Consider the following 13,207-nt stretch of genomic DNA (forward strand, 5'->3'; position numbering starts at 1 on the left):
TTCATTTTATCAAATCGAGATAATCAAAATGCTTAATACCAGTGCAGTATGTAACTCTCGGCTCGACAATTAGATTTTTACTAATCTGTTTAGTAGAACCGATGTATGCATTGTCAAGTTTCAAAGGCTGGAATTTTGGCAACGAATAGCCTCTATACTTTTGATGTTTGTTTCCAATAAATAGATGTATAATTCTCAATTCTTAAAAATTCGGATAAAAATTGTAAAATGTAGATTTACTTTTCACGTACCTTTTTTTATGTTTAAATTGTAAAAAGTAAAACAATTAAAATGTACGCAATCATTAACATGCTGCATTTCTGAAAAACGTTACTTGACAACAAGTTTAATTATCTAAAAAATGACTAGTTCACCTCAGAGAGCTCCCTCACTCCGTTTTGATGCAAATAAATCAAAGCTAAACCAGACGCTTTTCTGGAATTATTTTGCAGGATCATGACCATGAACATTTCGTTATGATTCAACATTGAATTTTTAAAATTGATAAAATTTAATCCCTTCTCGAACTTATTTCTTATTTTTTGCCAGATTGATTTCCCATCTGGTGCACAAGTGAAAGTGGACGTTTATCTAAACCGCTTATTAAATGTTTGGATTACTGCGCCAGAGGACGACTTTGGAGCTACTCAAGGTCTATGTGGAACATTTGATGGCAATAGAGATAATGATTTAAAACATCCGGATGGAACCGTAGATAAGATTCAGACAGCACGTATGCAGGCTAATTCGTTTGTTGAATCATGGAGGTAAACATGCAAAAAAAAAAAAAAAAAAAAAAAAACAACACAAAAAGCAACGTTTTTTTTTGTTGCATTATTCATTTTCTTTTGGTAGACACTGCATCCTAATCATGAAAGAATAGAAAACAATTTTTATTATACAGTAGATAAACTTATCTTGCTAGTCTATAGAATTCAATGTGTACCCTGTATTGCGATTATATGCACTTGTTTCTTCCGATCTTTGGAGACCTAATATTTTAACCTATTCCTTTCTTGCGGTAGCAGGAAGTTGGCTCGTGAATATACTGTGTTTAAAAAAAAACACACATCTTTTCAATGAAATGCAAAAATGTGTTTCTTGTTTTGCGAGGAAAATGTTTTTATTCAGAAACTTATTAAAATTGAGCTAACAATTTTGTCAATTTGCCTTTTTATCTTTTCAGAATTCCAGTAGGTTCCTCAATGTTTGACCTAAAAGAAAATATTCCGATTGCACCGAAATGGAACAATGATATTTACTATTGTGAATGTACCCAGAAGAAAAGTCAGATTGACTGTTCCATAGATAATAAGAAGAACCTTCCAGCAGTGCACGTATGATTTATTTATTTTCTACCTTACCATTCTTTATAGGCATCAGACCAAGTAGCACGTATGATGCATTTATTTTTCTACGTTACATTTCTTTATAACCATCAAACGTGAGCACATATGATGTAGTTATTTTCCACGTTACCCTTCTTTATATCCATCAGTCCAGGTAGCACCTATGGTGTATTTATTTTCTACGTTACCATTCTTACAAACCATCTGACCCGATAACACGTATGGTGTATTTTTTCCAACTACCATTCTTAATAACCATCAGTCCCGTGGGCACATTTTATTTAATTTTTTTCAACGTTACCAATCTTAATATCCATCAGGATCGAGTGCAGGAATGATTTATTTATTTTCTACGTTACCTTTCTTTATAAACATCAGTTCAGGTAGCACGTACAAAGCATATAATTGTTATGTAGCTTGCAGAGGCCGGCATAAGATTACATTTGGCACGGATCACATTCTTTGTCAAACATGTGATGAGTAAAAACTCAATCGAAATAATTTTTCGAAGTACGACTTCCCAAATAATTTCAACCTACACTGACAACAACAAAACTTTTAATATCTCAAAGTATGATGCTTTTTAGAGGTATTACGGTTCCTGATTTGTATGTACATTTACTAAATTATATTCTAGACCCGTTGTGGTGCAGGATGTACTCCCTTCATACAGAATGGGCATATTGATCTAAATGCATTAAAAATTTCGGGACGTAGGAAACGTTCAACAGGTCAACTTGAAGAAGATAACGCTCCCGTTTACTACTACTTCGATTACGGGTTATGTAAGTGCAGATAAGATAATTATGATAAATAGGTCATCTTAAGGACATAAAAATATCAAAAAACAAAACAAAAAAACAGTGAAAATCAAAACATCTTTATGTTTGTTTAAGACTTTTAAAGCGGATCTCTCATGCCTTCTTACACATGCTAGAGCATCGTTCAATATTCAACGAATTAATTGTTCATTTTCATTTTCAACTTAAAATGAGAGATGATATTTCTGTAGTGATGCCGTATACCATAGGCGACAACCTATTATAATAAATTACTGACTTATTACAATGACTTTCCGGCTTATTAAAGTGAATTGCCGGTTTATTACAGTGAATTGGGCTTTTATTATTGTTAATTACTGTGAATTACCGGCTTATTGCTGTTTAATATTAGTTATTACAGTGAAATATTAGTTAATACAGTTTATTATAGTGACAGTTAATTACAGTGAATTATTAGTTAATTACAGTTTATTACAGTGATTTTTTAGTTAATCACAGTGAATTGTTAATAAATTACAGTGATTTTTTTAGTAAATTACAGTTGATTTCAGTGAATTGCTAGTTCATTACAATTTATTTCAGTTAATTGTTAGTTAATTACAGTAAATTTCAGTAAATTATTGGTTAATTACAGTGAATTGTTAGTTAATTACAGTTTATTACAATGAATTGTTAGTTAATTACAGTTAATTACAGTGAATTGTTAGTTAATTAAAATTTATTACAGTGAATTATTAGTTAATTACAGTTTTTAATACAGTGAATAGTTAGTTAATTACAGTGACTTGTTAGGTTATTACAGAAAATTGTTAGTTAATTACAGATAATGTCACTGAATTGTTAGTTAATTACAGTGAATTGTTAGTTAATTACAGTTAATTACAATTAATTGTTAGTAAATTACAATTAATTACAGTTTATTACATTGAATTAGTAGTTAATTACAGTTAATAACAGAGAATACTTAGTTAATCACAGTTAATTACATTAAATTGTTAGATAATTACAGTTTATTACAGTGAGTTGTTAGTTAATTACATTTAATTACAGTAAATTGTTAGTTATAACAGTGAAATATTAGTTTATTATGGTCAGTTTGTTACAGTGAATTGCTAATGAAGTATTATAAGGTTTTATGTACAGGGACATGCAAATGAAACAATGCACTTGTATTTGTCTGTTTTGCAAAATGAACCGTCATGCATACATAACTTACAAGTCTTGTTTCATGTAATTCCAGCAATTCAACCACAGATAAGAAATTTCCCAACAGAAAACGGCAAAACACAGGCAGATGCCGAGAAAGCGTGTAAGGATGCTTTCAACAAAAACACAATCCTAAGACAGTGCACGACATATATTGGGTTTGACTTTGGCATTCAAATTGACGAATGTGTAGAGGACTTCAAAGTAAGAAAAATTACAAACGAGTGTTGGAGCACCACACTAAATACCGTATTCCGGTATATACCGGACAAGGCGCCCAAATAATCAAATGCGAAAATCTAGCCTTTTCACCCGTCGAACGCAATTTATGACGTATAATTCATCCCTTTACGTACGAATATAGATGAAAAATGTAAAAATAGGCGGAAAAGGCGATATGTTCCTACTTTGTGATCATTATTTAATGCTCAAGCATCTTGAGGTACTGCACTAACACTGAAGTGAATTTAATCCATTACAATCCTCACCTAGTACGGTATAATTTGAGAGACAGACAGTATAAAATCCAAGCAAATTCGAATGATGTGCAGACTGAATTGACTTTAAACTGGCAGTGTACTATGTCATATTGTCATGTAGCATCGAAAGGCTTTTGATGATGGAGCTTATTTCGATCAATGACGGCTCGATTTACCGTGTAGTTCAACGATTGTTATGCCATTAGGTTTTGCCATTTAAGAAATAAGGCTGTAAAATATAACGATAAAGCTGAACTTAAGAATAGGAAGAAAGAAAAAAAGTACACTTAAACAATTTAATAAAGAAAGATAAAATGTTGACTGCAACTGTAATTTTGACATGTCAAGAAGTGTTAAAGACGCAAAGGCTTGTTAAAATAATCATAAATCAGCACTACTATCTGTTCTACTAAAGTATGAACATTCTAATTTTGATTTCAGTATTTCGACGATGGATCATTTATAAAAAGTGCTGTTGATTCTGCAATAACTTTCTGTGTACAAACAATGGCACGTAATGCTTCTAACTACGACATACATGGCGAACTTCCTGCTTTTGTTTCTACTGATCGGTGTCCAAGTGATTGCTCTGACCATGGCACGTGCGTTAAGGGCACGTGTCATTGTGACACGGGCTACGTAGGGGAAGGATGTGATATCGATTCCAGACGCCCGCCGGAAGTATACAGTATTATTGCGTACGTACCGTTTATGATTTCGTCACACCTGTGCCTCGCAGACTTCCAAACATTCTATCTATAGTATATCTTGGAAAGCCTGGTTATGAAATTAAAAAAAAGGTATTATGACAGAGGGAAATCGCGAAAAGTTTTGAGCTAAGGAAGAATTTGTTTAAGTAAACAGAGCTTAGATAAATAAACACATGTAAAGAGTGTTAAAAATTATTCTCATTTTGACACCAATAATGCCCTTTTGACAGAAATGATGATATTACATTGTATTTATAATGATTTACAGTTCCTACGAAGACACCGTTTTATGTGACGTCACAATGAGACCGTGCGAGACGGTGTACATGGCGGGAAACAACTTTTATCAGAACGCAAAATTATCGTGCCGACTGGAGGAACTCAAGGTAAGCTATTTCTCTAACTTTAATTAGTGTTTAATTCTAATGGTAATAGATATCTTGTCTGTTGTACATCACTCTAATAAATCAATTAATTTGTTTGTTGCATATTTATGAAAACACGACTTAATTAAGCTATATTTTCTCATTTACTTCATTTGTAAGCATAATGTACGGTTCACAAGTCTATACGAAATAAGCATACGTGTACATTGATTATCAAAACTTGTTTTGCTTTCATTTTTAAAATTTTAATTAAACATAACCATAACAAAATCTATTTAATTGATACTGAGTTGTAAATGAAGTATGTCTTTACATGGCCGTCTATGACATCCTTTCAAACAATTCGAGTTTTTTTAACTCTTGTTTGTGTAGATCATGGTAAAATGTTGTTAGTTTTCCACTTATTTAATGAAGTCTCTAATTTGTACATACGAAATAAACGACTGAATGACTGAATGAATGAAGGAATGATTGAATGAATGAATGAAATGAATGAATGCATCAATCAATCAATCAATCAATCAATCAATCAATCAATCAATCAATCAATCAATCAACCAATCAGTTTATCAGTTAATCAATACATTATGCAACGGTGATTTTTTTCGTTTCGTTTGAATAACAGCATTTTATGTAAGGTTCATGAGTACAGTGTGTACTGTCTCTTTTTTATTTGATTTTTTTATATATCAGTTTGATGGTACTGGATTTGTAGCCACTGGGAAACACTTCATGACAGCAGCTGTATATAACAGCATGTTCAATGTTGGGTGTAAACTTCCGCTCAAAAGTTCAGTCGGAGGTACATTTATCATTGTTGTTACTGTAATATGCTAGAATTGAAACGTTTATAAATGTATTATTTCATAGAAAGGGATTTTTTTTGGCGTTTTCAGGCTAAATTTTAAAAAAGAAAATAAATAACAACATTCTGTTGGCTCAGCCGCTAAAATGAAGTAAGTAGCACAGTTGACATCTGTGAATACTTTGAAATATTTTGTAGAAACTTTTTGTATATCTATTTAAAACATGTTTATGCCGTATTTTTGTTACTCTTTTAGATCTATGCTTAAGAAATACTGTTATTGGTTTTTGAAGAATCTGTTATTAAAAGTGAATCGTTTATGAAATTTTGATATTTACCTTATTAGCTTTTTGATGTTTTAGCTGTTTGTTGAAACAATATTTGACGCCGCTTCTTATCATAATTCCGCACAGAAAATATACCTTGACGTACAGCCGTTAATTTTTATAGTTTAAAACATTCACTTTGTTTCAGGTCACACGGTGATCGGGTATAATATGTCCGTAACGAATGATGCACATCACTATAGTAGTGAGGTCAAGGTCATTAGGACGGATTCAACGTGCCTAGATTGCAGAGATGATGGTATATCTTGCCAGATTATGGTAAACTGCAATATATTATTATTATATAAGTTTAAAGGGACACCGTTTAACTTATTTACATTCAGAGAGTGGATCGATAGATTCGATGTATCGAGGGGTTTCCTTATTGGTTATGTATTTTAACGGCGGCGAATTTCTGTTTCCACCTTTGACAATTAAAGTTAACGATTTATCTAAAAATAGCACGTTTAACATTTAGACAAGCTGAAGGCCGCATTGATATGCAGAAATATATCTTCTCTGTTGAATTTTTTGATGTGCAAGTCGTTCTGATGTCAACTTTTTCTCATTCAAACTAAAACAAATTTGTATCTAATTAAATACATATTTTTGCATTTACATTTGTTACTTTAATTTGGTCGGAACAGTAAGTACCATAAATACAATCATATGCTCATGAATTACATTACAACGCATTTAAACTTGAGAAGCCTTTATATGCATTTCTTTCTTTTTTATTTGTCAAGAAACTATAATATATGTCTATCTATACATTTTTCATTCTTCACAACGAGTTACAACTTAACCATGCTGTTTTTTATATGTAGTCGGGATATTGTGTGATAGATGGTAAATGCAGGAAACGCGATGAGTTAAATTCTGCCAACCATAATCTGAAATGTGACCCTGCCAAGAACAAGAACGCCTGGACATCAACATCAGCTTGTAAATAAAACTATTATATTTGAGCCGTTTCACGACAAAACCAACAAAGTGCGTTTGCGACCAGCATGGATCCAGACCAGCCTGCGCATCCGCGCAGTCTGATCAGGATCCATGCTGTTCGCTTACCAACTCTATTACAAGTAGAGAAACTGATAGCGAAAGCATAGATCCTGATCAGACTGCGCGGATGCGCAGGCTGGTCTGGATCCATGCTGGTCGCAAATGCACTATGTTGGTTTTGTCATGGCGCGGCTCATTTGTTTTAAAGATACATATCAAGAGTTGAAGTATTTTCACACCTTTTTTGGCGTTTTAGGCAAAAGCTGAATGTAAGAACTAGACGATAATTTGGTTTATTTAAACTTTTGTCTCAAGAAGCAATGCAAAACAATGTACAGTTAAACTTGTGAACCAAGGCTATCAAAGGGTGAAACCAAATATGGCTTTTATTGACAAGGGGAAGTCGTCATTTGAATGTTACTTTATTTAACTTAATTAAGAAAACGTTGTCTTAGAGTGGTCTTTATCTACAGGGTTTTCTTTATTTAGAGGTGACTTTTAATACAGGTTTGATTGTACTTTAGTCATTTATCCTTCATTTGAATGTTACTTTATTTAACTTAATTAAGAAAACGTTGTCTAAGAGTGGTCTTTATCTACAGGGTTTTCTTTATTTAGAGGTGACCTTTAATACAGGTTTGATTGTACTTTAGTCATTTATCCTTTCCTTTGATGGCAAGAGTTTTTTTATTCAATACAGTGCCAATCACCTTTTGAGGTCACACCTGATCAAAGAACAATGACACTATGTCTAATTAATGTTGTTTTGTCTACACTGCTGTTGATTTTTGAATGCTCTTTTATTACTTTTCATTTATTGCATACCTTACATATATCATCGAATTGAAATATAGTTTATAATTTCAAGTTATTATATTATTTACTTATGTGTGTTATCAAGCGTTTGAGTAGCTTAAATTAGCTATTTTACATGGTACGACGTAAATGAAAAATAAATACATGTAGAGGATATTGAATAAGTGTTAGTTTAATACTGAACTTATTGAACGAGTTGATTAAAATTATATCATGCAGTCTCCGTCATGTGATAACATGTTATAAAAGATAATAACTTTGTAAGTCAATTCAAAAATTATATCATATTTTCACTTCAGCCACTGGATTGAACTCAATGCCAACGGCTCCCCTTGGTGGAATTCGATACCAACGGTTCGATATTTGGACAAGGTAGTTATTATTTGTTAAATGACCATTACATTGTATGTCTCAGAAATTATTTAAGCCGCGTCATGACAAAACCAACATAATGGGTTTGCGACCAGCATGGATCCAGCCTGCGCATCTGGATCAGGATCCATACTGTTCGCTATCAGTTTCTCTACTTGTAAAAGAGAGTTATGTTGGTTTTGTCGTGACACGGCTCATTTAAATTTTCCTCCTGTAGAAAGGGCAATGTTTTTTATTATGTTGTTATAAGAGATAGAGAACACGAGGGATGCTTTCCTCCTGAAGAAATTAGTGCTGAAGGTGAAATAATGTGTGATAAAGGTAGCAAAATGTTAACAAAATGGTATTCTGACATCCATACGAAATACTAAATTAGTCTAACTGTACTTATTGACGAAACGCAAAATTAGCAAAAGATGGCTCAACTTTACGATAAATGATAAACTTTTAAGAAAATATAAAAATGCAATAAAAATTAAAAAGCTTTTGAGAAAAAAAATGAATGCATCTCTGAGGCTTATTGGGCTTTTAAGAACGTTAAAGGCAATCCAGTATCTATGTTGCAAGTACACGTGTATTATAATGTCACGTGTTTCATACTAAATTACATTTTATGCAGCTTCCGTTGAAATGTCAGATTGATTTCTAGTCAGATATTGTAAGGCAAAAAGAATATAGTATGTGTTTTCTTTCTTTTGCTTGTCTACTCTCAACATATTTGATGCCCACTTCTCCGCAAGTTGCATGTATTTTTGTGTGTTTTTTAAATCAAGAATTATACTCAAGTTAAATTGAAATTCGATTGCTGCACTATTTTATCAGGATTTGAGTGAAAGGCGGCGCAACTCTTTCTTTTTCATTTTTTCCTTATTTTGCTCGATAAAGATGTATACATGTAATTAGTTTGGACAAAAACAGATCGAGAAAAAGATTTGAAAATTTACATGCAAGTTATAAACCTAAACCTGCATCAAATAACAAGTCTTAAACATATTATAAGTTCCTTTATGTGAAAAAAATCGCAGTGGAATAAAAAGTATTTATTTTAATTATTTATTATATGCGAATTTACCGTAAAATATCTTTTCAATCTTTCATAACTTCCAAGTGAGTAAGTAGATTTGTATTTATTCGAGATTATTTATCTTAACAGTAATAAAACCGGCTGCCCATGTGCTTTGAACTCAAAGTCCAAGGATTGCGCCTGTTGCGACGACGGTGGGTGTCAATGCCCTTCACCAAACCAGCACCAGTGCACTCTTTGTGGATCAACAAAAAATTGCGGAACACGTTAGTATCTTTTTATTTTGATTGCGAATTTGCTTCCGTCTCTGGAAAGTCACTGACTCTGAACAATGTACCATAGCTTGTCTGAGTATCGCGAGATAACAATGCATTGTATCATAGTTTAGGGACCTTTCTGTTGAAAATGAGTGGAGTTAAATCATATATACATACATGCACAGTGCGTTAACTGGAGTGCAGGTATTAGTTACCCACACTCCAGAGCATACCAATCAATAACATTCGGATGCTCGTTCAATGGCTACATTTTCCGGGGTTTTATAATGTGACAACAGGGAACATGTTTTTAATACAACAGAGAAAGGACATCAAAACACTAAGCAATCTGATTTATTCTCGTGGGCTACGCCCCATTGTACAAATCAGATAGCCTCGTGTTTCGATGGTCTTTCTATTGCTAGAAGTTAACTTGTTATTAAATAAGAAGTCTTTTAGCTTTTATATATCGGATAAAATACATATGGCACCAAAACACAGACGGCATATGTATAATAAGATTCAAAAATCGGGTTCAACATATTCTAAAGGTTATCATTTTAAAGAACTTGTCGGACATTTATATACAATTTAATTCATATTTTCTCTTTCATGTCCGTAATTACATTATGACCAATCGACATTCACTTTACAAATTATTTAATCTCTTCGGAGAATCTTCACAAATACAGAAAAAGCCACAAAGTAAAATTGAACACATCATCAAATCAAAATAATAAAAGAGGAAATGACTGGAAATAAAGATGAGTATTATGGGGTTGTTGCTATAAACGAGAGTAATTATTTTATTATCAATATATCGACGGTGAACAAATAACAACAAAACAACAACAACGTAAAATGAATTGAAGATAAAATAAAAACAAATATTTGATGAACAAATCAAGCTGTGAACTAGTTATTCTCATCAAGTGAATATTTTCATTTATACAGCTCAACCAGGACCGGATATGGGCATAGACGGATATACACTCGCCCTCGCCGATTGTCAATGTAACTTTGATCAGATCAAGTACAACTGTGCATGTTGCCATTCGGAACTTAAGAGTTGCCAGTGTGGTCCTAAACACCGGAACCAGTGTGTAGCATGTGATCACATGGATCAGTGTGGGAACAAGCCCTGGATATTCGGACCGGCATTTCCAAGTCACTAGAAGCTTAATAAAACATGAATATTTCAAGTGTCGTGAATATCACGATTAATGCTTGTACAGATTTTTTTCCAGACGCGTGTGTCATTAAAAAAACATATAAAACGTACTTAAATTGATAAAAAGTAGAAGGTAATAAAAGATTTAATATTATAAAACTGCATTGTGTTTAAATTTATAATAAAAGTAGTATAATTGTACTATAAATAACAAAGTAAGTCATGATCGTAATGTCTTATCGATTAGTTGTTCTTGCGCTAATTTGATTATTGCACGATATCTTACAATAGTGTAGGATATCTGAGAATAATTCATTACTTTTATAGATTACCTTCAGATTTTTCTATATATCATTATTAATTAGCTTTACATATTAAATTATCCATGTGGAAACTGCTTTAAGGATACCCCGGTGACTTCTGGGAACACTTGCTTGATTTATAACAGTCATTTAAGGACATTGAACGTTTAATCAACTAATTTATCCACACAGAAGTCAATAATATCTCGTGTTTCTGCTTTGTAGAAATCATTTGTAGTTGCGTTTGTGATAAAAGAAATGTTTTTCTAAAGGCACAACAATGCCTCAGAAATCCATATATTTTTTAATTCTTAAGAAATATCAAATATGTGTTTAATGGTGTTTAAGTAATAAATAAAAATAGCGCTGATTGTAAAGGTAGAAAAACGTAAACAAAGTAGAATTTTTACCTCCATACAAAACACTTTCGTTTTCGTTCACATTCGTTATAATAATTATATTAATTGCCATCAAAGCTAAAGATGTAGAAGATACGTCATGTATATGACAAATGAGTATGCTTTTGAAAATTGTAACAATATACAAAAATAAACAGATTTTGAGAAATATAAATGGTGCCATTTCTGAGGCATAATATGCCTTTCAAAAAAAAAGGTGATGGTACAATGTCAAAAGTTCATTTGTTAAGCAGTATTTTCACCTGTTTAATAGAGATGTCATATAAATTAAACTGAAAAATATAAATTTATATGTAATATATACACAATATAAAAGGCCCATTCTTCATAAAAAATATAACATATTTCATAAGCAACAAGGAAAAATATCCTTTATTTTAATGAGCTGCGTCATGACAAAATCAACATAATGGGTTTTGCGACCAGCATGCATCCAGACCAGCCTGTGCATCCGCGCAGTCTGATCAGGATCCATGATGTTCGGTATCAGTTTCTCTACTTGTTATAGGGTTAGTAAGCGAACAGCATGGATCCTGACCAGAGTGCACGGATGTATAAACGTGAAATAACGACTGTAAGATGTTGAAACAACGATTATACGATAGTGAAAAAAAAGAAGACACGAAGATGAAAATGTGATGGTACGATGGTAAAAACACGATAGTATGGATGGTACGATGATGAAACTGTGATGGCATCATGATGAAAACGCTATATTATTTTCTCCATCGTGTCATCGCATCATCGTGATTTCATCATCGTGCCATCGTTGTTTCATCATCGTGACGTCGTGTTTTCATCATCGTACTATCACGCTTTTACCATATAGTTCCATCGTGTATAGCGGTTCAGAAAAGTGAAGGTTGTGAGATTATAAAACAGTATGATTTGTTTTTGTATAGTGCCACCAATGCTTTCCAGCATTTTAATTGTAGTAGATTGGTTATAAGACTAATTGCATCACTGATATCCAATCCAATGTTTATTTGACTTAAATAATTTGAAAAAGAAATGAGTTGCCTTAACTGGGATTTGAAATCCAGACTTCTCGCTTCCAAAGCAAGCGCGCAAACCCCTCGGCGGACACGGTGAATTTATATGTTAACGGCCTGGAGAAAACCATATTATTCTAAATTAGGGTTTGTAACGACGCTATCTGTTGTTTAACACTTGTGTGTAACACTTGTGTAAATAATCATGGCGCTTAGTATAAATAAGCACGTACATGTATATATATAAAGAATAAAGCAATATTAGAAAACTTCGACCATTCGGGAATTATTTTGCTTGAAAATTAATACGCCTGTCATGTGACCATATTTACGCAGTGATCTCCCCTGAATTTTTCGGCCTGAGTGTTACATATAAAGTGAAGTAACCGCTTTCTCGTTTGAGAAGCACAGACACGAAGCGATGTGCGATATTTTACTGAGACACGAAAAGCGAAACATGAAGCGAGACACGAAGTTCTACCGTGAAATCTCGTGGTACGGGATACTGTTGCGCGCTAGGGGAAGGCCTGTCAGGGTGGCTTATTTAGTGCGCAAACTGAAGTAAACACTAGGGGTTATGCAGGGCCTCTTGATGGCTTGAATTCTATTAAATACCTTGTTAGGATGGCTTGACATAAAGTTATACTCTTTTCCAGCTGATATACCTTCATGGGATGGCTTGACAAATAATAATACCCTTTTCCAGTTATTCAACACACAATAAACGCTTTAATAAACAGTTAATAAGTTTGATAAATAATAATTTCAGCACAGTTCATCATATAATTATCAGCAAATAATCATGT

At 32.9% G+C, this 13,207-nt stretch overlaps 1 protein-coding gene across 1 annotated transcript in view; it reads left to right on the top strand.

The window, feature by feature from the left end:
- LOC132756161 (von Willebrand factor D and EGF domain-containing protein-like) overlaps nt 1–10,850 on the top strand; it is a 31,193-nt gene extending 20,343 nt beyond the window's left edge. The window contains exons 13-24 of the mRNA XM_060747158.1: nt 550–767; nt 1,187–1,337; nt 1,987–2,134; nt 3,372–3,541; nt 4,258–4,514; nt 4,795–4,912; nt 5,606–5,714; nt 6,192–6,322; nt 6,871–6,988; nt 8,164–8,236; nt 9,390–9,526; nt 10,472–10,850. Of these exons, the coding sequence (XP_060603141.1) occupies nt 550–767; nt 1,187–1,337; nt 1,987–2,134; nt 3,372–3,541; nt 4,258–4,514; nt 4,795–4,912; nt 5,606–5,714; nt 6,192–6,322; nt 6,871–6,988; nt 8,164–8,236; nt 9,390–9,526; nt 10,472–10,692 (1,851 nt within the window). The 3' untranslated portion in view covers nt 10,693–10,850. The remainder of the gene's footprint in view (nt 1–549; nt 768–1,186; nt 1,338–1,986; nt 2,135–3,371; nt 3,542–4,257; nt 4,515–4,794; nt 4,913–5,605; nt 5,715–6,191; nt 6,323–6,870; nt 6,989–8,163; nt 8,237–9,389; nt 9,527–10,471) is intronic.
- The last annotated feature ends 2,357 nt before the right edge of the window (nt 10,851–13,207 follow it).

Source organism: Ruditapes philippinarum, unplaced genomic scaffold, assembly GCF_026571515.1.
Source record: "Ruditapes philippinarum isolate M1 unplaced genomic scaffold, ASM2657151v2 ctg452_1_1_1_1, whole genome shotgun sequence".
NCBI classification, from domain to species: domain Eukaryota; kingdom Metazoa; phylum Mollusca; class Bivalvia; order Venerida; family Veneridae; genus Ruditapes; species Ruditapes philippinarum.